This window comes from Orcinus orca, chromosome 12 (genome assembly GCF_937001465.1).
Source record: "Orcinus orca chromosome 12, mOrcOrc1.1, whole genome shotgun sequence".
NCBI classification, from domain to species: Eukaryota; Metazoa; Chordata; class Mammalia; order Artiodactyla; family Delphinidae; genus Orcinus; species Orcinus orca.
In genome coordinates, this window is record NC_064570.1 from 9,490,874 (window position 1) to 9,514,669 (window position 23,796).

General features: G+C 45.8%; 1 protein-coding gene across 2 annotated transcripts in view; it reads right to left on the reverse strand.

The window, feature by feature from the left end:
• The window catches only part of ZDHHC14 (zinc finger DHHC-type palmitoyltransferase 14), a 276,699-nt gene that overhangs the window by 56,468 nt on the left and 196,435 nt on the right, over positions 1 to 23,796 (reverse strand). For both annotated transcript variants that reach the window (XM_012536454.3, XM_004263681.4), the window contains exon 3: positions 12,813 to 12,971. In XM_012536454.3, coding sequence (XP_012391908.1) covers positions 12,813 to 12,971 — 159 coding nt within the window. The remainder of the gene's footprint in view (positions 1 to 12,812; positions 12,972 to 23,796) is intronic.

Consider the following 23,796-nt stretch of genomic DNA (forward strand, 5'->3'; position numbering starts at 1 on the left):
TACAGCAAATATTCAGCATGATCAAAGATGAAAACAATGCATTTTGGGCTCAATTTATTGGACTGAAAAACAAACCCATAAATCAGTAATAGGCAATGGTTTTTCAGGCACAAACAGCTTGATAGAAAACTGGTTACTTCTATCATATGATAAATGGCAGACCACTCTACTGCGATATTGTTGTGAATTGAATGTGTAAGAGCCTACACTCTGTAACACTATCTTGTTTTTGCTAACTTTCAATGAAAATGTATGTGATACAAACCCCATGTGGGGCTTGGAAACAACCTTGGCTTCAAATTTAAGATAATATTGTCTTATTTTTTGAGGGAAAATTTAAATTTCTTTATACCAAGGGCTCTTATCTTCCCAATATTTCTCAGTAGCATAAACAGCCTGAGGCAAGAACAATGGGAAGAAGTAAATTCTCAGCAATTTTTAAGAAGGGCCCTATTTACCCAAGAACACAGAGCTGGGGAGGAGGCTGGGAAAGGCCAGCGGCACAGTCCTCGTCCTGCCCCTGAGCTTTCTGTTCTCTCCTTTGTAATGAAAGGGTGACACAGATGCTCCCAGAAAACCACCAAGAATCTGTAGCAGGCTGGACACCAGGCTGGCAAGCACCCCGGGTGGGTGGGTGGCCCAGGCCTGACTGCCCAGTGCAGGAAGCTGTGTGTGTGTGTGTGTGTGTGAGAGAGAGAGAGAGAGTGTGTGTGTGTGCGCGCTCTGCACACCTGTGTTTGGGTTAAGAGCGAAAGAGGAAGAAAGAGAGGAAGGAAGAACAAGCCCAGTAAAGTTTTTCTTTTTTTAAAAAAGCAGCTTTTAAAAATGGCATTCTTGAAATAAACGCTACTGCCGATTACTTGGAAAAAATCAACACCAACCCTCTGGTGGGGTGGAGAGATGTTACCTGTCACCTTAAGGAGTCTATTTTCTAACAACTGCAGAGTCTAGACAAGATTTAACCAGACTTCTAACTTAGTTTGTGTGCCATGAACCCTGTTAGCAGTCTCATGAAGCCATGCACCCTTCCACCTTATTAATGTTGAAATCCGTAATAAATGTCATCTTCAAAATAGTTTAAACTAGTTTCAAAGTTGTGACACAGTAGGATACAAGCTTATTTATTCATATGCCAAATAATAAGAGCTACAGTTTATCAACTACTGTGGTTTTGAAATAGCAAATGTAAATGCTCTATTTTCAATGTCTGTAATGTCATATGAAAATGTCTGTGGTTTCCAGTGGTGACGAATGCAACTAATGTGGTTTGTTGCCTGTGTTCATAATTGAACGAAATATTAAATTTCATTTAGAGGTTAGTGAGGTTAAAGATGTCAGAGTTTTCCATCCAAGCTCTTGGACCCCCTGAACCCCATCGATGGTGCCCAGGGCAGGAATCCCTGCACTAAGCAACGCTGAGAAGCAAGGGTCTCAGCGCCTGGTCAGGCCTGTGGTTGGAGGGAGTCAGGCCCAGGGAGTAGGCTGCACTTCGGCAGTAGGGCCACAGTCCTGCTGTGTGTCCTCGTGGCATCTCATTTCTCGCTCTGGGCCTTTTGGGGAACCTGCTCTGTCCAGGCCATGTGGTCAGTGACTTTCCTCAGGTTTGGGGCTCACTGCTTCCACTCAAGTTGCGGTGTCCCATCAGCTTTCGGGCACCAGCTGATCCATTAAACTCTCTCCTGGGATCTTAAAGCCTAACAGGAATGCTAGGGAGGAGAAGGCCTGATCCAAGGTACAGAGAGCCTCTGTTATACAAACACTAGGATGCTCAGGCAGTATAATTTCAGGAGGGGAATATAATCTTCACATGCATCTATGAGAGATTTTTTAAAATTTAAAGTACTTATACATATATCTTGCCGTGTTAACCTGATAATCCTGGGGAATAACTAGCAAGTTGAGCTTACTTATGACTTTGCTTGGGCCCGACCAGGTCGTGCCAGACACTTGCCTTCCCCACCCTCCCTGCAGCTTTTATAAGACTTTAAAGGCTGGTGACCATGTGTGATTCAGCTTCCTGCTCTCTCTGCGTGCTGCACCCCAGCCCGGGCCGGCACAGAGCCTCACTCGTGGCGGACACGAACTGGTGGCTGATGAGCGTTTCTCCCAGGCTGGAGGAGAAATTATTACATTTTCTCATGTGTTTTGGTCTTCCTTGTCCACCTGCTGCTGACTTTCAGGCCCAGCTGGGTTTCGCTCTGCTCTAGGTCTGTGGTTTATGAACTTTCACACAGTGGTTAGGAGGCTGCCTTCTGCTTCCAGCTGCTAGAGTCTTGCTGTGTGACCATGGACAGTTCCTGCCCTCTCTGAATTTGAGTTCCGTAGCACATGGGGGTGATACTCTCTACCTCGACTAATGCCCAGGCTGGTTGTGAGCAGCAAATGAGATAACGTACACAGAACTACCTCCAAAAGTCAGAAGCCATATGCAAATATGTGACGGCATCATAAAATGAAAGTTATTTTAGTATAAAGTGTTTCTATGTATCCATTTCACTTCTTTTATCAAAAAAGATAATAATTACATTTTCATAGGTACTAGGTTCTTATATAAGTGAATCTTCTTCCTTTATTCCAATTTCCATTAGTCCTTTATTTAAAATACTTCTCAACCTTTTAAAAATAAGATAAAATTTAATCTGTTCCAACAAACCGAATTATTTTTATAGCTTTTTAAAAACAATGTCCAAACGTGTATTAAGCTTTCAAAACTAAAGCATACAGGTTATTTTTCACTATTCAAGTTTCCAACCTTTAACGGCTCAGTCCTGCCCAACTCCTACAAATAGTGGGTGGAATTTGGTGAAACATTTATTGTTTAACACCCAACAGAGAACAGCTGGATGGGCTGATACAGACACAAATATCTTGGAAGAAGAAACTCTGGGGCTGGTAAATTATGTTGCATCCTTAGCCCTCCCTAGTTCCCAGATCTGTTGCTGGAGCCCAATTTCAATTCTTGGCAACTCAAGTAAACAACTGATTGTTGGGCATCTTCTCTAAGGCGCCATCTGCTTTAAAAAGATGAATGAGACACACAACTGCTTCTTAGAAAGTAACTGATCTTTGGCCTTCGAGTCTCCCTGCATGTGACAGATTGCTGTATTTCAGCAACTACTCACTACTCCCCTTCTTGAGGGGGCAGTATCCTTCCCTGCCCCACTGACAGGTCCTGGTCACGGTCATGTGCCTTGGTTGGCTCATGGAGTCTAAGCAGATGTGCCGTAAGCAGAGGCTGTAAGAGACACTGCGTATTTTGGCCCCCATCATGTGGTCCAGTGACCGCCCCCCACCGGCCCCAGTGAGGAGAACATGCCTGGCAGTTGCTGTCCCTTCCGCCGGGGTCCCAGAATCAAATCTGAGAAGCCTGAACCTGAGCAATGCCTGGAGCCAAACCCAGAGCTGCCCCAGGAGACCCACAGGCCCATGAGGAAAAGAAAGGCTGTTTGTTCAAAGCCACTGAGATTCTGGAGGGTGTCTGTCATACTGCTTCACTGGCCAAGAGCTAACTAAGACATCTCACCAATTCACTTTACACTGATGTGTGAGATCAGACCATCTCAGGTTCCTGCTCGAGCATGATGCACTAGTGGCTGAGTCTAGTTCCTCTTTCTCGACAGGCACCCGAGGGCTTCAGTGTGACTGCTATTGAATTTTTCCAGCCTTTCCTCCCATTTCTCCTCTTCATGGGAATTGGTCCAAGATGACCCTCCTAAGATCAGACTAGATATCCTGAGCGCTACAACCTGGTCAAACAGTTTTCTTTTTTCTTTCTTTGGCTGGGCCGTGTGGCTTGTGGGAGCTCAGTTCCCTGACCAGGGATTGAAACTGGGCCACGGCAGTGAAAGCCTGGAATCCTAACCACTAGGCCACCAGGGAACTCCCTAAAATATTTCTTTATGATGTTAGTTCACTTTTCATGAGTCGGCAGAAAACTTGTCAAAGGCAGGAAGCCCATCTTAACACTTCTTTGCATTCTACTTGCATATACCAGCCAATGAAGAAATACTTTTGGATGAGTGGAGAACGCCTGCTTTACAGAGTTTTCTACAGATATGGCCTGATTCCTCCTCTTGACTCTCAACACCCCCCGCTGGGCCCTGGCCCAGCCACTCAGCTTGGTGGACTTCACCCGTGTTGTCAGGCCATGTCAATGTCCACCTCAGACACCCAGAGGGACTATGGCCCTAAGGTGAGTTACAAAAGAAGTACTAATACTGATGAACTTCCATTTGTAAAATGATACTTGCAATGCATGGCTTCTAACAGGCTCCAAAGATGGTAGCTTTTTTACTAATATTAATTTTTTAAGGGTGCAAATCACCATAGTAGTGCTCTTCTGCAAGTGGCCACCTCCCATAGGAGGCCTCACTGCTGGCCGCTGCTTTCCACGAGAGATGAGCAATCCCCAACACCCCCAGATGGCTTGACCTCAGTGATGGATCCCAGAGAGGGTCACAGAAAGTCTGTTCCCATGGCTCTCAACCTTGACCATGCATAACCCCCACCTCCTTTTACTTTGCTACAATGCAGACTCCCAGGCCTGGGTACTCCATCTTGAGGAATTTACATCTACTTACATGTACTTACACCTATGACAAACATGTTATGAAGGAAATTCTTCTGAAAGTTGAGAGACTTTGTAGAATTTTATTTTATTTTGGTTATTGCCTCAAATGCACCTCTAGACTTTCTTGATTTTAATTTTTTTGGAAGAAACTCTTAGTGGCAGAACACAGGGGCTCAAATTGTGGGGAGGACATGTTGAGAAAGAGAAAGGACCAGCTTATCTGGCTGAAACAAAAGGGTGTCTCCAGCTACAGCATGAAGAATCCATGGAGGATGAGGGAGGCCAAGAGAAGAGCTGGGGGATGGCCAAGAAGAGGTTACAGAAGAACCAACAGAAGAACTATTGGCTCCCAGGAGACGGGAACCAATAGTGAAATCCAGGAAATGTGAACTGGTAGGAAGAGACAGAAAAAAGAACGTACTGACAACCAGGAAAGGTTTCAATTTGACATAAGAGAAGATGAAAGTCTTCCAGGAAAGAATGACATTTTATGGTCAAATGAGTCAGGAAGGTTACTTGGAATTCTGCCATCTGTCACTTGAGCTAATAACAACGAATCATTGATAACGAGAGACTTAATTAAAACTCCCATCACTTTCTGAAAAGGACTTGAGCTGCTTTTAAGAAAACCGGGAATAAGTTAGTGCCAAAAATACACGCCCCAAAGTCTTTACATTGTTTAGAGGCTGCTACATTTGGCTCTGAGTTTCTTCATATCAATGAATAAAACCTTTTATGAACAGTCTTCCGCACAGACGTGAAATGAATTCCGGCTCTCTCCACAATCTTGCGCAGTGTGAGTTACATGACAATGACAGTAATATGCCTTGAAGTTATCTGTCATTTTGCAAGTTTCATTAAACCCTTGGTGCACTACAATAGATTATCTGTGGAAAGAAAAACCTCCCAGTTTGTTTTCAGCTAAAAGATCCCAGTCTGTGTTTATTCATTTCAAGTCGGAGGTGGAGAGGTCTAAGGCAAACAGAAACTCTCCAGAGAGGTCAGTGAATAGGAGAGGGTGGAAACATGATCAATGTCTTGAATCCAAAAGCATTAATTAGGTTGTTTGATATATTTTTTAGTTACAGGACCTGTTGCTTAAACCAAAAAGGATAAAACTCCAGACACTAAGAAAAAAACTAAAGCAAAGATTAACACAAAGGGGCTGGAAGCCCTCAGGAGCAGAAGAACCCAGCCTGTGCGCCACGACGGAAAGCTTAGGGGCAGCCCTCACATGAACAGTAAACAGTTTCCAAAAATCCAATAATTTTCCCAAAATGGTATTGGTAGTCAAACTGTACATTTTTAATCTTGTCTCCTGCCTCAAATTGCATTAAATTTATACATAAGTTTGTGGAGAGAATGTCTCACTTGAATCTGTTATTTCCACTTTGTTATTTTCTCTCCTTTGGTCTCACCAGAAGTTTATCTTTTTGTTGCTTACTTGCCAAAGAATTAGATCTGGTATCATATTTATCTTTCTGTTTTCTAGGTTACTAATGGTTTTCTTCCTGTTTTTCTGAAGTTTATTTTGCTCTTCTTTTTTCTATCTTCTTGAGATGGCTGCTCTGTTCCTCTAGTTGCTTCTAAATTCGGTTTTGTTTTTTGTACTAGACTTCTGAAAACTTCTAATTTCATTGGCCGTCCACCATCCAAGTAAGCTTCCTGTTTGTGGAGAATCCCAAAATAGGTGGGAGGTAGGCCCCGCCCTCCACCCCTGTTACAGAAGCTGAAAGTGGGGCAGCTACCTCCCCCGGCGCGTCTCGCTGGCTGCTTGGGTGTGGAAATGAAACAGGCCCAGGGGCTCCCACCCCGCAGATCTCTGAATCCAGAGCCCATGGTCCTTGCAGACAGAGTCACAGTTCCGAGCTGATGGTAGCCGCAGAGTCAGAACCCAGGGGTGGTGTCACAAACATCTTGCTGTGGCGCTCGCGCCTCCTGGGACATCCTACTGCAGGAGCCTCCCCCGGCTCTTCCAGGCTGCCGAGCCTGGCTCTGCAGCCTCCTCCTTCCTTTCTATAAGCTACCTGATAGTTTTCCAGATAACTCCTTTTCTGCCTAGGTTAACTCTTTTGTGCGGTTAGAATTTAGAATTCTGACTGGCATGAAGTTTTATTTTGCATTGTTCTTATTGTCATTTTCTAACTGTTCCACAAGTGCAATTTTGAAGTCCCTGCCACCCAAGAGTTGATGAAAAGGTTCTTAAAAAACATTATAATTGGTTAGGTTTGTGTATTTATATTTTTGTGATTGATTTCTAGTTTCATTGTTACGTCATTAGGTGACACAGTCTGTGTAGTATCTGCTTTCAGGAAGTTAGGAATTTCTGTGCAGCTAGTAGGATTAATCTTGCTAGTGTTCCACAATCAGTTCAAAAAGGTAAGTATACTTTGCAGAAACAAAGTTCAGCATATATTTATTAATTATATATTCATTATCTTTTATTTTCTTACTTTTATTTTGTTTACCTGAGCCAACAAAACCAGAGGTATATTATTGTTTCTCACTAGCATTATGTTATACCAAATTATCCGTGTGTTTTCTAACAATTTTTACTTTATGCATTTTGATGCAATGTTATTTGATGCATATATGTTGATGACTGAATTTTTAAATGTACTCTTTACTAACTAAAATTACTCTTTTTTTGATCCATGAAATATGATAAATACAATGCTTTCTGGCCTTGAATTCTCTTTGGTCTGTTCTTAAGAATCATTCTTGGGGACTGTATTTTATTTTGATGCATCTAGATGCTAGCACAGTGCCTGACACATAGGTGCTCATTAAATGTCAGTAAAAAGCAAGGATACTGGAAACTAGGAGGGGCACAGTAAATCCCTCGTTTTTTGGGGTCCCTGGGAGGCTATAAATGCCAGCTTGCTCCATTCCCTTCAAATGATATGCTTCCCTATGTAAAACTAATACCCTTCTCACCATACCCAAATCGTTTAAAAGAAATGCCAGTGTGCTACCCCACACCAGAAGGCAGCTGTGATTCTAAATCTCAGATATTTCAGACCTCTTAATATTGAGTACAACTGTGAAGCAGTAACTGGGCTCAGCAGAGGGTACGCAACAGACAAGACATCTGCAGTCTCAGCTCAGAAACCAATATCTCAGAGGAAGCAGCTGGATGCGGGGGGGGGAGACACTGTGGGCTGGAAGGGAGAGCGTAGTACAGTGCCCAGGAGAGGGAGAGCGAGCTTTTGAAGACGACCGTGAAGCTCTCCCAAAAACAAGAGTAAGTGGGCACTGAGTCCCTGCAGAGGGTGTCTGGAGGTTCTTTGTGCCATCCACATCAGAAATGACAGAAGGGGACAGGTGAAAATGGGGCCAGGGCACCCCCCCCCACCCCCGATGAGGGAGGAGGCTGGTGCTGCCGAGAGCTCTGCAGCGGCTGACACAGCTCGAGGGCTTCGTGCACCACCTTCTCTGTCCTCACAGCACCTCCAGACATGGCATGGTGGAAGCAGAGATGGACCAGGCAGCAGGTCTGGGACCCAGGTGCTGCTGCCTCTGGGCTGGTCCAAGTCAGACAGACTCCCGTAGAGCAGGCTTGCAAACGCTTGCAGTGCTCCTTTTTACTGTTTAGCAAACTTAGTTTAGTTCACAGTGCGTGCATAAATTACTTTCAAGTAAATCGCATTTTATTACAGGTTTCGGTTGTGTTAAAAATACCCAATGCCAGGGAAAGTTGCTGGCTGTCTGGCACTGGGCCAGAGCCCCCCAAAGGACAGACTTCCCTGAAAGGGTCCACCCTGGTTGGGGCGATGTGGAAGGGGCTCAGCTGGGGCTGGAACATACTTAGTGAGTCTGAGAAGACCTCACAAGGGTATGTTTTGCTTTCCAGCTCCTTCTGTTACTCTTCCTTTAATGACCTGAGGGATCCTAAGGGTCTGAGCGAGCAGAGGTGGCTCCTTGGCCCCAGCTGTCAGTTGTGTCAAAATATTTTATAACGTCAAAAATTGCCTGGAAACACAGACCTACTAGAGAATGGACTTGAGGATACGGGGAGGGGGAAGGGTGAGCTGTGACAGGGCGAGAGAGAGGCATGGACATATATACACTACCAAACGTAAGGTAGATAGCTAGTGGGAAGCAGCCGCATAGCACAGGGAGATCAGCTCGGTGCTTTGTGACCGCCTGGAGGGGTGGGATAGGGAGGGTGGGAGGGGGGGAGACGCAGGTGGGAAGAGATATGGGAACATATGTATATGTATAACTGATTCGCTTTGTTATAAAGCTGAAACTAACACACCATTGTAAACCAATTATACTCCAATAAAGATGTAAAAAAAAAAAAATTGCCTGGAAGAACAAACAACCCCCAATGCTCTGTTTCAATGTGCAGAAGCGATCTGATGGCAACACAGAGAGACAATGAGAGAGAAACAGAGATTAAAAAAAAGACAAAGAGACAAAGAGAGAGAGAGGATATATTCATTCCTGCAGCTGCAGATCACCCAAAGCCTCCCAGATTACAGGAAAACAAGGGGACTCCCATCATTCTGTGAAGACAACGTTTGCTCTATGCAGTTCCCCGGGAGCAGCTCGGCAGCTCTCCTGTTACGCACGATAACACCACTGGCGAGCCCTCTGTGAGCCCTCGGTGCGCGCCAGGTCTGGGCTTGCTCGGCACTATCTCACTTCATCCTTAAAAGAAACCTATGAGGCAGTACTAGGATCACCCCATTTTACAGATGTGGAAACCCTGTGGGGGTGGCCAGATAACCTGCCCAGGTTCCAACATTATCCAAGGACAGTACCAGGATTCAGTTCTGGGTCTGTCTGTCCCTATAGCCATGTCCCAACCGCCTGGCTTTGCTAACCTGTTCTATGTTAGTAACAGAGTTTGCTCCCCAAGAAAGCTTTTCCCTTAGTCCTCAACTCCAATTACGCAGCCCCTACCATTCTGCTCTCATTTCAAACTTATTTAACAAAGAAAAATATGCTTCTGAACTGCCTGGGAAGCTGCATTTTCATCTCCCCCCTCCCAGTGCAAAGTGACATTTATTTGTGTGCCTAGGAAGGACCAAGCCAAACCCATTCATTACAAGGGAAGGGAAGCCACATGTGTAGACCCTGGCTTTCAGCACATCACTGTATTCTTTTTTTCCCGTGGCTGCAAAAAGTAGAATTCTTTCAATAAAAGCTTTCTATCTAAAAATAAAATAGTGGCAAACTCTGCAATTATACTTCTCAGTTGGAGACATTTGCTTTCCACTCCCTTTTCCCAAATGCACAAGGTCCAATTCGTTGGTCAGTTAATGGGTCACACCAAAGGCCCAAATGTAGTCTAATGAACTGGAAAACCAAAACTATGTAGGTTTGAGTCATTGTGTCGTTGTTCTCCGAGTGCAGTGAGTAGCTTTATTTTACATCAACTGTATGCTATTTATCTCACCTGTCCTCCACACAGTGGGGCCCTGATCAGGGTTTGCCAACCTCCAGCGCTAGGGCCGTCAAATGATGCTTGGAGGCAGCTGTTGTCAATGCGCTCTTCATCCAGTCTCCTCCTCTGAGCCCACCCCAACCTCCCCGCTTCCTCTCCTTTCCCTTTGCTGTTCTGCATCTCCCCATGCTTGCTTGTGGAGTTCTGGATTAGCATGTGACTTGGATTTGTCAGAAAGGTTGCTCAGGACCTATCAGAAGGGCTCCTGGGTATTACAGACTGATGGCTCTTATTTTCTCAGCTGGTAGTTTCTATAAGAAAGGGTACTATCTTATACAGTTATACTATAGGAGAAGTACACCATTAACTCCATATATAATTCTGGTAAGATGATTTTACATCTAATTCATCTAAGGAACATGTGAACCTATGTTTACCTATGGGTGATGGAGGGGACACATGAGGGAATTAGATGAACTTTCAGAAAGTGTTTTACAGTATGATCTGAAGAGAATTTTAAAATACTGTGAGATAGAGAGGAATGTTTTATCATGATTAGGAATCTAGCCTAGAGACAGAAGACAGAAGATTGAGACCAACTGACAGTCAGGTATCTAGTAATGGGTAAACATTTTTATAAATGATAAAGAGAAGGAGATGCCCCGTAAACTCTTCAGGTTTGTAGGAAACAACTCCCTTCCTATAAATGCCAACTGGAACAAGTCATTAGACCTCCAGGAGAAGACATGCAAAAGATTTTATGTGAACGAAATATATATATATATTCCATCATATAATATTTCATCATATAATATCAAAATTACAACCCAAGAAAGGGTCCTCTGAATCCCTACAGATTATTCCCCTGAAGACATTTAGGCCACGGTGCTGCTCTGGCTTAAAAGTATGCTCGAGAAGGGCATGGGATGGCCACTGGGGCTGAAGTCATCAGGAAGGGTATCACACAAAGGCTGTCATGTGTCCTTGTAGAAACCCTGGTGTGTGTCCTCACATAGAGGACCAGGTATAGGTTTGGTCACCATACCTGTAAAGGGATACAGTAGATCAAGAAATGGGCCAGAGAAAGCCAATCAAAAATGTCAAGGGAGGGCTTCCCTGGTGGCGCAGTGTTTAAGAGTCCGCCTGCCGATGCAGGGGACACGGGTTCGTGCCCCGGTCCGGGAAGATCCCACATGCTGCGGAGCGGCTGGGCCCGTGAGCCATGGCCGCTGAGCCTGCGCGTCTGGAGCCTGTGCTCTGCAACGGGAGAGGCCACAACAGTGAGAGGCCTGCATATCGCAAAAAAAAAAAAAAAAAAAAAAAAAATGTCAAGGGAGCAATAGTAATAACAGAAGAGCAGCTAATGATCACAGAGCATTTGCCCAAAGCCAGGCACTGGTCTAAGTGCTCTGCATGTGTTAACTCATTTACTCTGTTAACCATCCCATGAGGTAGGCACTCCTATTGACACCATTGTAGAGATGAGAAAACCAAGGCATAGAGAGTTGAGGTTGCTTGTCTAAGTCATGAAGCTAGTATTCGTACCCAGGCCACTGGGTACCAGATTCCAGGCTCTTAACCAGTTCTTACTACTTGGGAAAGACAACAAAATTCCATGCTGTTTTGCTACGGAGGCAAAGGCTAAAAGTAATTTTTCCAAGTGAATAAAACCAAAAAAAAAGGCCTGAGAGGGAAAACATGGGCTTTCTACCAAACTGTAGATTATTAAAGTGAGGATAAAGTAAATTTCAGACAAATAAAAGGAAAATGGCTTTGCACAGCAGGAAACATTATATAACTTTTTTTTTTCTGAAGAAGAATTGAGACTACAAATTCTAATAGGCTCGAAAAGGGTTGGAAATTGATAATGTGTTACTAAGGGAAACAAGGTTTGTTCTGAGGCGTTCTATCCTTTCAGGTGTGAGGTTAACAGGATTTCCACGTCTATTCGCCCAGAGAAAATCCCGGGTTATTTCTTTCAGAGGCAGGCTATGGGACTGAAGAACTGGGGGTCTTCCCCCGTGTGGCAAAGCCTCAGTCCACTTCTCACCACCCTTCCTGTCACTTGGGGCTTCCACCAGCTCCTTGCCAAACTCATCTCTGAGAAGCTCCATCCCAGGGGAGAAGATGGTCTGCGGGTGTGGGTAGTAGCGCTCAGTCTGAAGTGACAGGAAGTGCTGCCCAAGTAATTCCAAGGGGTTGGCACCCACATCAGCTGTAAAAATCCTGCGCTGGGGTGGTGGCAGCCTAACAGTAGGGCCAAGTCTTACATTTGAGGCCCTCTGTGCTCCACGCTGTTCCCTCTGCCTGTTTCCTAGCCTGTTACGATCCTAACTGTAGGCCCAGAAGTCTCTCGGCCTCTCCCCTTTTCCTCTCCTTGGGCTTCAGATGCCTCCGGCTACCCAAGCACAGTGCTCCTCTGAGGAGCTGGGAGAGTCTGGCTATGCCTGCAGCCAGCTCCTTGGGCAATGGAGGATCTAGGGGTGAAATGGTTTTATTTCAAGTGTCTGCCGACCGGCAGCTCCAGGGCACAAAGAACGCCCCCTCTGGTCTTGTGTACCCGGGAGGAGAAGGCCTAGGACGTTCTGCTGTCCTCGTGGTGTTGCAGGATGTAAAAAGAAAAAAGATTTGGCAACGCTAGGCTTGGTGAACGGGATCAGGGGCAGGAGGCAATACGGTTGAAATATTAACTATTATCGAGCTGTTTAGTTCTGAAGGATTAAAGAGACACACGTGCTGACTCTCTTTAGCACAGGTCTATTCACAGGAAATCTCTACTCCATCAGCTACAGACATTTTAGCACAAACATTAGAGGTGGGACAGAGGCAATTTCTGGTTCTACTTACCTACGCAGTTATCACAAAGGCTACAATGAGAGGCACGAGGGGGCCGGAAAATCTTGCAGGTGAAACAATATTTAAGTTTCACAGTCTGGCCATTGATGATGACTTCCTTGGTTCTGGGAGGTGGGCGGTACCCCCCTGAACTGGTGCCGTTTGCGATATCTGTGGAGAAAAGAAGACAAGAGCACAGGGCCTTAACATAGCACTTAAGCTCTGCAGGCTCCCGCACCTAGTAGGCCTGGAATCTGCATTTCCAAGTGCAGGGCCCACAGCCAGCGCCTTGCTGGGAGGCACCTGACCCCTAGACACACAAATGCGGTAGGACACCGAAGGCTGGCCGTCCCGCAACCTTCGTGCTCCTCGAGGGCTTGGGGCTGCGCTGACAATTCCACACACGCTGCAGTGGCCACGTGACTGAGTTCTGCCCAATGGGGTGCAAGTACACGTGGCCCCGCCCAGCCGGTGGGAGCCTCCCCTGAACCCCACCCACTGTCTCCCCCCTTCCGCAGGCCACCCTGGAGACATACACTGTGGCCCCCTGAATGACTAGCACACATGCACGGAGATCCTACACCAGCTAGCGCTGTCCTAATTAATACAGTGGGTGATATTCACATCAGGAACATTTCGCTTCTCCGACGCCGGCTCAAGAATCTCCCCACTTTGCACCTTGGCCTCTTCAAAAATACCAGATAGTGGGTTGGGGGGTGGGGTATACAGATTTAAATAAATCATTCCATGTCTATTTAAAAAAACAATTTCTATATTTTATTGTCTGAACAGCATTTTTCTTTTTTAGAACCAGTTTTTTTAAATGTTGAAGAAAATACAAATATGTATTTTTTTTTGTTCAAGTTTCATTTTATCTTATAACCTGGCTCTCATCCCTGAGTTCACATTAGAATCACCCAGGGAGCTTTTCAAACTCCCCTAGTGCAGGGACCCTGCCCCAGACCCGATAAATCAGAATCGCCCAGGGTGATTCTAATGTGCTGTAGGGTTGAGGACCCCTGCTCTACAGGAAGATAAAACATTTTCTTCCCATCTAGACCCCTCACAGCCACAAAGAATTGAGGTCACAAGCTGCGCCACAGGAACAGAAGGCCACGGGTAAATGGGGAACAGCAAGAATATCTGTGAGGGCTTCAGCTGGGACTCTGCGGCTGATAAACACAGGTGCAGCAGAGCCTGGCGGCTGGAGGAACTCTTGGGAAACTTCATGGTGTTCTTTTAAAACAGCGCTGGTAACATTGAATTCGTTTCAATTCATACACTATCAGATGGCAACAGCTGCAACATACTCTCGGTAAATTTCCAAAGTGATAGGAATGAGTCCCATCCTCCACTCAGCTCTCCCCACCCCCTCCCAGCCACGGACTCAACCTGGGCGAGAATTACATGGAGAGCTTTCAAAACTACAGATGCTACTGTCCTGCTCTCAGATATTCTGATTTCATTGGTGGGGTGCAGCCCGGCATCAGAGGTTTTAAAAGCTCCCCAGGTATGGGAATCAGGGCCTTGTCACTGCGGTCCAGGCAGCACCCGAGAGCTTGTCAGAGAAGCACATTCTCTCTCAGTCCCGCCCCAGGGCTCCCGAATCGGAATCTGCATCTACTGAGACCACCAGCCCCCTCCACTCCAGGGGGTGTCGTGCACCTTAAGGTTTGAGAACCCTGCTCCCGGATGCCCGTAAGCGCTGCCCATGCACACGTCACACGCACCTCTTCCTCTCACGTTCCTCTTTGTTGTGTGCCCAGATACACTCACACGTATGACAGAGAGCTAAACTTAGAGAACACAGCAACTTGGAGAAACTCTGCACACAGGAAGGGGCCGCTTCACAAATCCCAGCCAGCCGCCCAAGCATTTCCACGTGGAGAACCCGGTGATCAGGGACAGCCGATGGAATCTGCAGAGCTGCAGCCTCTGTCCCCCCAGGGCTGCGCTCACTCACAGAATTCACAGCTCACAAGGCATGATTTCAGGAGGTGCCCCCTTTACCCCAATGTTCTTTTTTTTTTTTTTGCGGTATGCGGGCCTCTCACTGTTGTGGCCTCTCCCGTTGCGGAGCACAGGCTCCGGACGCGCAGGCTCAGCGGCCATGGCTCACGGGCCCAGCCGCTCCGCGGCACGTGGGATCCTCCCGGACCGGGGCACGAACCCGCGTCCCCTGCATCGGCAGGCGGACTCTCAATCACTGCGCCACCAGGGAAGCCCCTCAATGTTCTTAAAGAGGCTCTCTGAGGCCTGAAATCTGCCCATAGCCCCTTAGCCTAAGGCTTTGATATGTGTGAAGATACCAACCCCATTGGTAGGGCAAACATTTTGAGTGGTTCCAAGCCATTTACTCTTCATGGAAAATTAAAGTTCCACAAGGAGGTTGTAGAAGGAGAGGTCAGAGTTCAGGAACACCTGAGGGAGAGAAGGCAGTACGGAGCGGGGACACGGAGAGTAACGAGCAGCCCTTCTGCTCTGCATCCCCACTGAGGACAGTCATTCCACCTGAGTAATTAAACAGCTGTGGCACCATCCCAAGGACTCTGGGCGGCCTTGCCAAGCAGGACACCCTCTCTTGGCATGTCCCCCACCTGCCGGGCACCCCAAGGCTGCCCTATTAAACAGTGCTAAGTTCAGCAGGCATCTGGAGAGGGGCCAGCTTCCGCACATACACTGGAAAGAGGGCAGCCTCTCAACTGATTCTGTGATAAGAAAACAAAGAGACGGAGTGGCTGCGCACTTCCTGAAGCAGCAGGGTAAAAATAACTGGCTTTGAACACATCAGAGATAAGGTCGCAGCTCTTCCAGTGCCAACTGGATGCCGCCGGGGCCTAAATTAATTATGACTCGGTGCCTCGCTAGCCTTATGTCAGCTGTGACACCCACTGTATCTATTTAGCTCTTGAAAACATGCGTAGGAAAACTAGAAAGTCAGATAGAGGTTTAAAAAGAACAATAACCCAATCAATAATAGTTGTGTTACTTTAACCAGAAAAGTTTAAAAAATGGCTTGTCAAGAAAAATATTTTAAGAAGCAGGAATGACAAACTTATCCACTAGAGCGACTCCTAAAAAAAGCCTAGTTCTGAGTAATGATGACTTTAAAAAGTATTTACCCGCACTCCTTAAGACCAACTCTAGTGATCTTATAGTTCTAAAGTACATTTTTGAAAGATGAAATCATTGATAAAAATTTGAGCTGAAGCTGGAATTCAACAGACATGGTACCCCGAAGCTTAAGAATTAAACCCAAACCAAAAACTTTTTGACTAAATATTTGGAGAGCTCTTTATGTAAAAGAATGGAAGAATCAGAGGACCTGGAATCAGGGCCCACTTAGGCCCTGAAGGGACTGAAGGACCACAGAACTAAGGGAAAAAAAAAATCAACCGATATTTATGCATTATTTGCTTTATGCAAAATACTGCACCGGAGGCGGTGGAGGACCCAGAAATGAACAGAGATGTCGCGTGGGGAGTGGTCAGCAAGGGGTCCTGCCGGGCTGTTTGATGAGCCCTGGGTCCCCTGACACCCCTGGTCTGCTCTCCTTCTGGCCTTCAGAGCCTGCTTCCTAAGTGCAAGTCTGGCGAAGGAGAAACCCTGGCCTCTGGTGGGGTGCCCCAGGTCGTCCGTGTGCCCGGCCGCGCAATCTTACCCGGCCTGAGCCCGAGGCAGTGGCCTCCTTGCGGCCCCGGCATCGCTGTTCACGCTTCCAGGCATCTCTTCTCCGCTCGCCTCCCTGCCCTCCAGATACTCAACCTAGAAGGTCCGGTTCAAGCTTCTCCTGTGGAAATGCCTTGAAAGCTGTGTCACTTCCTTCCTCTCTTGGGCTCTCGCTGCACCTAGCTCGTGCATGTATCTAGTCAATAGATCTGTGCTGGGCTCGTAGGTGCCAGCCCTGTGCTGGCAGCTGCGGATGCAACAGGAACTAAACAGACTTGTCCTCTGCTGGTGGGGTTCACAGGTCCGAGGGACAACCTGGGTCCTCTGCCGGCGTGGTGCCCACGAGGATTTAGCTCCGTGTCTTCCCCCAGACGCCGCGGCGCCAGGGCAGGGACCACGCCCTAGTGCTTTCATGTTTCCCCTGTCCTGCAGAGGGCCTACACACAGTAGGTCCCCAGGAACTGCTTGCTGAATGGAAGGCCAGTTCTGGCAGGTAGGGAGGAATGATGCTGGGAGGCGCAGGACCGGTGTCCCTGCTTCTCCACGCCCACCGGAGGCCAGTTCTAGCAGGTAGGGAGGAGTGATGCTGGGAAGCGCAGGACTGGTGTCCCTGCTTCTCCACGCCCACCGGTCAGAGTCACACAGCCCGGTGACTCGCCCTTCCCCAGGAACACCTCTCGCAAGGTCCTTCTGAAGCTCCTCTTTACGTGTCCTCTTTACAGCCTTTGCTGCTCCAAAGACCCATCTCGCAAAGCTAGTCAGTGCCACCTGGGAGGGCCAGGCAATATGGGTAGCTGCCTACCTCAAGGTACCCCCAAACTGTCGCTTCTTTCATAAAATATGTTCAACAGTCGCCCCAGATCAAAGGCTTTCTGGAATGCCCACATCCAGGGCAGATGGGAACAATGGAGCCTTGAAACCCAAGGCTTCACACCCACACCTGAGGACAAAAGAAATGCCTCTTCGACATTCAGACTGGCACCAGTGGCCGGTCGTGAAAGGCTTCTCATCCCCGAGGGTGACAAGCGCCCGTGGCCTGCGTCCCGGGGCCCAGAAGGTGGTGTTCCCATCCTAATCCTCAATTACTCTGTGGTTTGGGTTCTGGCTTTTGTTGTTGGCAACAATGGTGTCTCTGCTTCTTAGGGCTGCCCTTTGTGGTTTCAAATACAGCTGCTGAAAAAGAATAATCAGAGTCTGCAATAGCTAATGGATGAAGAACACTAGAACTGGGGGAGGAAAACCTCTTAACAGTTCTGCAAGCTTACATGAGTCAGTATTTTTCAAGGACATTTTTATACACTAACGTTTTGAAAGAAAACTTAAAAGGTTGAAGTGACCTTCTTCTTCACAAAGTCTCTCCACCTCGCCCCCTCCAAATTGCTGCAGAGTTGTTAGCACAGGGGCAGAAACAGTCACAGAATCTCCGTCCAGTATTAACCTCACAGTCAGCCTACGGGCAAAGAATTAGGAGAGCTGGGGAGAGGGGAAGGGCAGCTGTTCCGTGCAAGTTCAGGGACACAAAACTGCCCGCTCACTAAGTTTTTCACTCAAAGAGAAATCCTGGGCTTGTCAGAGTCTCAGGTAAGTTGTTCGTTAATGTATGCACATTTCAGAGCCACTCTCCAACACACAAGTCACCTTTTCTTGGGAGGAATCACAGAGTGCTAACATTCTGAGAGACTCATTTGTCCGCCCCTGATTTAATCCTGCCCCAAATTCAGGGACAAAATTGATGAACTTTAACAACTGCTGAAATTCACCATATAAAGTAATGGAACTCTGCTTTTTTCAAAGGCAAAGGGAAAAAAAAATCCCAATTTACAAAAGATGTAGATTAAGATCTTTTCCTTTATCAGAAGGATGCAGAACAGTGTCATTCCCTGGTGCACTGGTGTTTCACAGACCATTCACCAGCTGACGGCACACCTGCCAGAACGGGAGGAAACTCTACTAATAGGCATTTAGCCGGAATGAAGATAAAGCATCTCTGCATTAGGATAGAAGTCACAGGGAAAGTGTGATTTGCTTTATACCCAAGCCTTCATGACTATATGGATTGCATGTGCTGGAGGACAGCTGTTGGATCCAACGAATCTGAAATTTTCATAAGGTTCATTTCATTGATGCTCTGAGGCATCTGGGACACAAACTACCCAACCTTGGAACGGTTGATCTATTGCAAAGGAAGATGGTTATTTTTATGAGCCATTTAAGACAATCTCTTAGCTTACAGTTCGTAAACTTCCAAGTTTATAGGAAAATATTAACAATGACTAAATGTCAGACAAGTCAACTTCTATTATTTTAAGTGTTTGCGGGAAAAGGTACAGCAAATTCTGGTCTACAGATATGGGTTATTTCCACTCAAGACAGTAAAAATGTGAGTATTTTCTCACGAATATATTGGGTGGCAGTAGCTTTGCCTCCACAAATGCTTACATACAAAAATGCAGATGAGGGCTCATGGAGGGGGGGACAGTCCCCTCCAGTTAAAAGCTTTGCCCAGTCACTTTGTCTTCAGTGCTTATCTTCAAGGACTGAAGCTGACGCCTCAGGTGAGGCTCAGGCAGGCAGAGTTTCAAGCCTGAGCCACGAGGTGGGTAGACAGGGGGTCTCCTCTGCTTAGGGGAGCTCATCCCAAGGTGGAGCAGAGAGCATCTGCAAGGCCACAGCAAGGGAAGCTGACGTGGGGGGAGCCACAGGCGAGGGCAGGCCGTACGTTGCTGGGACGAGTCCTACGAGGACTGGACAACAGACCACATTCAAGGCCCAGGTACTATTCCAAATCGTTCGTTCACTCTCTCAACACCTATGAGAGTTGGAGGCACCCTGGTGGGCAACACAGACCTTCGAGGAGACCTGGCCCCTGCCTTCAACGATTTACAGTCAAGTGGCGGAGACAGACACGAGTGAAATAATCGCACAACTACGTCATCATGACGCACAGTGTTGTTGCGAGTCAGAGAGCAGGGGAGGCTGCCTCTTCTGAAGCTGAAGGACGACTGAGTAGGGCTTCCCTAGGCAACGTGCGTGGGAGCTCCTGCTTGTGTGTGTGTGAGTGTGCACGCACGCCGGGAGTGGGAAGCAGGGCATCTCAGGCAGAGGGAGCAACTTGTGTACTGCTCTCGGGACGACAGGCAGCTGGCACATCCAGGACCGACGGGAGGCCAGTGTGACCAGGATACAGAGTGAACGGGAGACAGGCAGGGAGGAGGAGGGCAGGGGCTAGAGCGCTCAGAGCCCTGGAGTCAGGTTTGGGATGTTGGCCTTCAGTCTAAGTGCAAAAGGAAGCTTGATCATTAGTTTCATGTCAACTTGGCTAAGCTCTGTGCCCAGATGTTAGTCAAACACCAGTCTAGCTGTCGCTTCGAAGGTATGTTTAGGTGAGATTAGCATTGAAATCAGCAGGCTTTGAGTAAAGCAGATGACCCTCCTTAACATGGGAGGGCCTCAGGCAATCTGTTGCACGCCTTAAAACAAAGACTGAGGTTCCCTGAAGTAGAAGAAATTCTCCTCCAGACTGCAATCTAAGAAACTCCGCCTGGGTGTCCAGCCTGCTGCCCTGAGTAACTGGGACTCAAGACTGCAACATCAACTCTTGCCTGACTTTCCAGCTTACCCAACAAATTTCAAACTTGCCAGCCCCACCAGTGCATGAGCCAGCTCCTTAAAAATAAGGATCTTTTTTTTTTTTGCGGTACGCAGCCCTCTCACTCTTGTGGCCTCTCCCGTTGCGGAGCACAGGCTCCGGACGCGCAGGCTCAGCGGCCATAGCTCACGGGCCCAGCCGCTCCGCGGCATGTGGGATCTTCCCGGACCGGGGCACGAACCCGTGTCCCCTGCATCGGCAGGCAGACTCTCAACCACTGCGCCACCAGGGAAGCCCAAAACAAATCATTTTTAATAATAGATCTTAAACTTGGCTGATGATCAAGATCACCCAGGGCAGTGATTCTCAACCTATTTGTGCTGTGGTTCCAGGTGGCACAGAGAGAAAAATACCATGACAGACAATAGCTACGTTCTGGAGTGGAAGCCAAGTTCAGGTAAGAAAGGACAATTAAATTAAGTTTCATTAAAGGGGAGATTTCATCCTCCTTTGTGTGTTCTCCTACAGTTAAGGAGATGGCTACGAGGATGAATTTTAACTGTGACTACGGAGTGGTAAACATCAACCTTCATACTGTTGCAAAAATAATTCCATGACTATAAATCCAATATTCTTCAAAATAATTCTGGGGACTTCCCTGGTGGTCCAGTGGTTAAGACTCCATGCTTCCAACGCAGGGGGCACAGGTTTGATCCCTGGTCAGGAAATTAAGATCCCACGTGCCATGTGGTGCAGACAAAACAAACAAAAATAAATAAAATAATTCTGCAAGCCTACATTCCAGAAAAAAGGAACATCGAATGGCACTGATGAAGAGAGTGATGTTTTTTTGATCCAGTGGAGAAAATAGGCCTCAGTTTCTCCACATTTAAACTATGATAATTTACCTGTAGTTCAAGGGCATTGTAGTTCATGGAAACACCTTGAACTGTCAAATGCTATGATGTTGATAATTATCAAAATTTCTTTTTGGGAGGCCTGTCCAGATCCTATAGGGCAAAATCTATCTATCTATCTATCTATCTATCTATCTATCTATCTATCATCTATCTGCATATATATATATATTATTCATTAATGCAATTAAAGGCAGAAGAAAAAGACAGTGCTTAGTAGCTATGACCTTTTTAGTTTAACTGAGTTAATCCGAAACATGCTCAAAGAAAAATGAAAATTAATGACTACCTTATTTTTTGCCACAATGTTTTTTTTCCACATGAATGCCAAAGCCTTGTCCTTAAACATCAACAAAATAAAGGTGGCTTTGTCCTTGCAAAGTTTTAATTTCCCTCAAATTTGGTCCGAGTTCTCTGAACACACACACACAAAACTGCTGTGCTGCATAAATGAAAATCAATTCTTCTACTGAAGGCCAGAGCGAGAAACATTTGTGTGTGTTTCTGCTCCACGGGGCACAGTTCCTGCAGTGTCAGAAGCTACTGCATATTGTACAAGGATAGAGATCAATTTGGGTTGTCAGTGTTTGCAACATTGTAAGACAAGGAGACGAGAACAAAGGTAAAAACGGGGCACTAGAAATCATGCGAGGGCAGGGCGGCGCTTCACCATCATCACCAGGAAAATCTGATGGGCTTTTATTGAAATGTGAGTGGCATTAATACGAGGGCAGTAGCTGGGCCCTGAATGCAAGGACTGGCTTATAGCTCATTCTGTGTAAGATGTTATAAGATTTTATCTTTAGCACTGAGGAAAAGAAAATTAAGGATGCCAGTATAGAACAAGTGGATACTATTTATAAATACACTATAATGAAAAAAAATGCCCATCTATTATGATCCTATACTTTTCTCTCTTTAGTCAACACAGACTGGTTAAAATGAATGAGAATCTTGAGTAAGTTGGCTATTATAAATCTATCTGTCTATAAATTTCAGAAGTTTTAAAATATATATTGGCAGTAACCATTTCGAAACTATAAGGGGGTAAAATCCCATTTACAACAGAAAAAATAATCACAAAATTCTAGGAATTAACAAAAAAAAGGTAGGTAGGTCTCATATGAAGACAACTATAAAACAATATAGAGAATTTAAGGGGATTTTGAAAAACATGGAGAGACATTCTCTATCCTAGAGCGGAAGATCCTGTATTTTAAACACATCAGTTCTTCCTAGATGACTTTATGTATCTATTACACTGCTAATCAAAGTCCCAATATGATTTGGGGAAATTTTGACAACGTGGAAAAAAATGATTCTACGCTTCATCTGGAAGAATACACAGGTGACAATATTTGCAAAAGTAAAATAATGAGGGGAAATAATTGTCCTGGGGTGGGGGGGAAATGAAACATTGAAACAAAATAGAACAATCCCAAATAAATGCAAATTCTATGATTCCGTATTTGATAAATATGGAATTTCAAATCAGTAGGGGAAGCTTGGATTATCCAATAAATGGAATTAGGATAAACAGTTAATCTTTTAGGGGGAAAAAATCTAAAGTTCGAGCCATACCTCAAATCTTATACCAAAGATTTAAATGTAAAAAATAAAAAGGTACAAGAACTAGAAAAATATATATAAACTTAAGATTTGGGGGTTGAGGAAGACTTTTCTAAATATATGACAAGGCAGCATACATAAAGAAAAGATGGATAGTTCTGAATAGGTAAAATTTTTAAACTGTATGTCAAAAAATTCCATAAAATGCAAACAATAAAGTAGAAACATATTTGTGTCATATATAACAAAGGGTAATATCTTTAAAGAGCTCTTACAAATGATTAGGAAAAAGACATACTGCAATAAGAAAATGGGCAAAAAAGATGAACAGGCAACACACACATAGAAGGAAATATGTCAGTAAATATATTTAAGAAGTTTGTGATTTGCTCCCCCCAGTTTCAAACAAATGAAGTCAAAGGTTAGTTTTAAATGATAACATTTAGCATTGGTGAGAGTAGGGAGAATAGGCATCTCATGTACTTTTGGTGAGAATATAAATTAATACAACCTTTTGAGGAACAATTTGGCTATATATCTCAAAACCTTAACAGCATACATATCCTTTGACCCAGCACTCTTAGGCATTTGACCTAAGGAAATTTTCATGCATGTTGATTCCAACACTGTTTTTTATTATTAAAAACTGAGAACAACTTAAATGTCAATAGAGGGCATTGGTTAAAAGAATTATGACAAAGGATCATATAACGGACTACCATACACTTGTTATAGATGGGGTCAAATGGTTCGTACCATATTAAGAGGGAGAAAAAAATCTGTTTCAAAATAGTAATGCACAAAGTGAGCCCACGTTGGTGTAAAAATATAATACGCAGAGAAACAATACTAGAAGGATCATCAAATCTTAGCCATGGATATACCTGATTGGTAGGATTAATGAAATACATTCAATAAATTAAAATCTATTTTTCGGACTTCCCTGGTGCCGCAGTGGTTAAGAATCTGCCTGCCAATGCAGGTGACACGGATTCGAGCCCTGGTCCAGGAAGATCCCACATGCCGCAGAGCAACTAAGCCTGTGTGCCACAACTACTGAGCCTGCGCTGTAGAGCCCGCAAGCCACAACTACTGAGCCCGTCTGCCACAACTACTGAAGCCCGCGCGCCTAGAGCCCGTGCTCTGCAACAAGAGAAGCCACCGCAATGAGAAGCCCGCGTACCGCAACGAAGAGTAGCCCCCGCTCGCCACAACTAGAGAAAGCCCGCGCACAGCAACGAAGACCCAATGC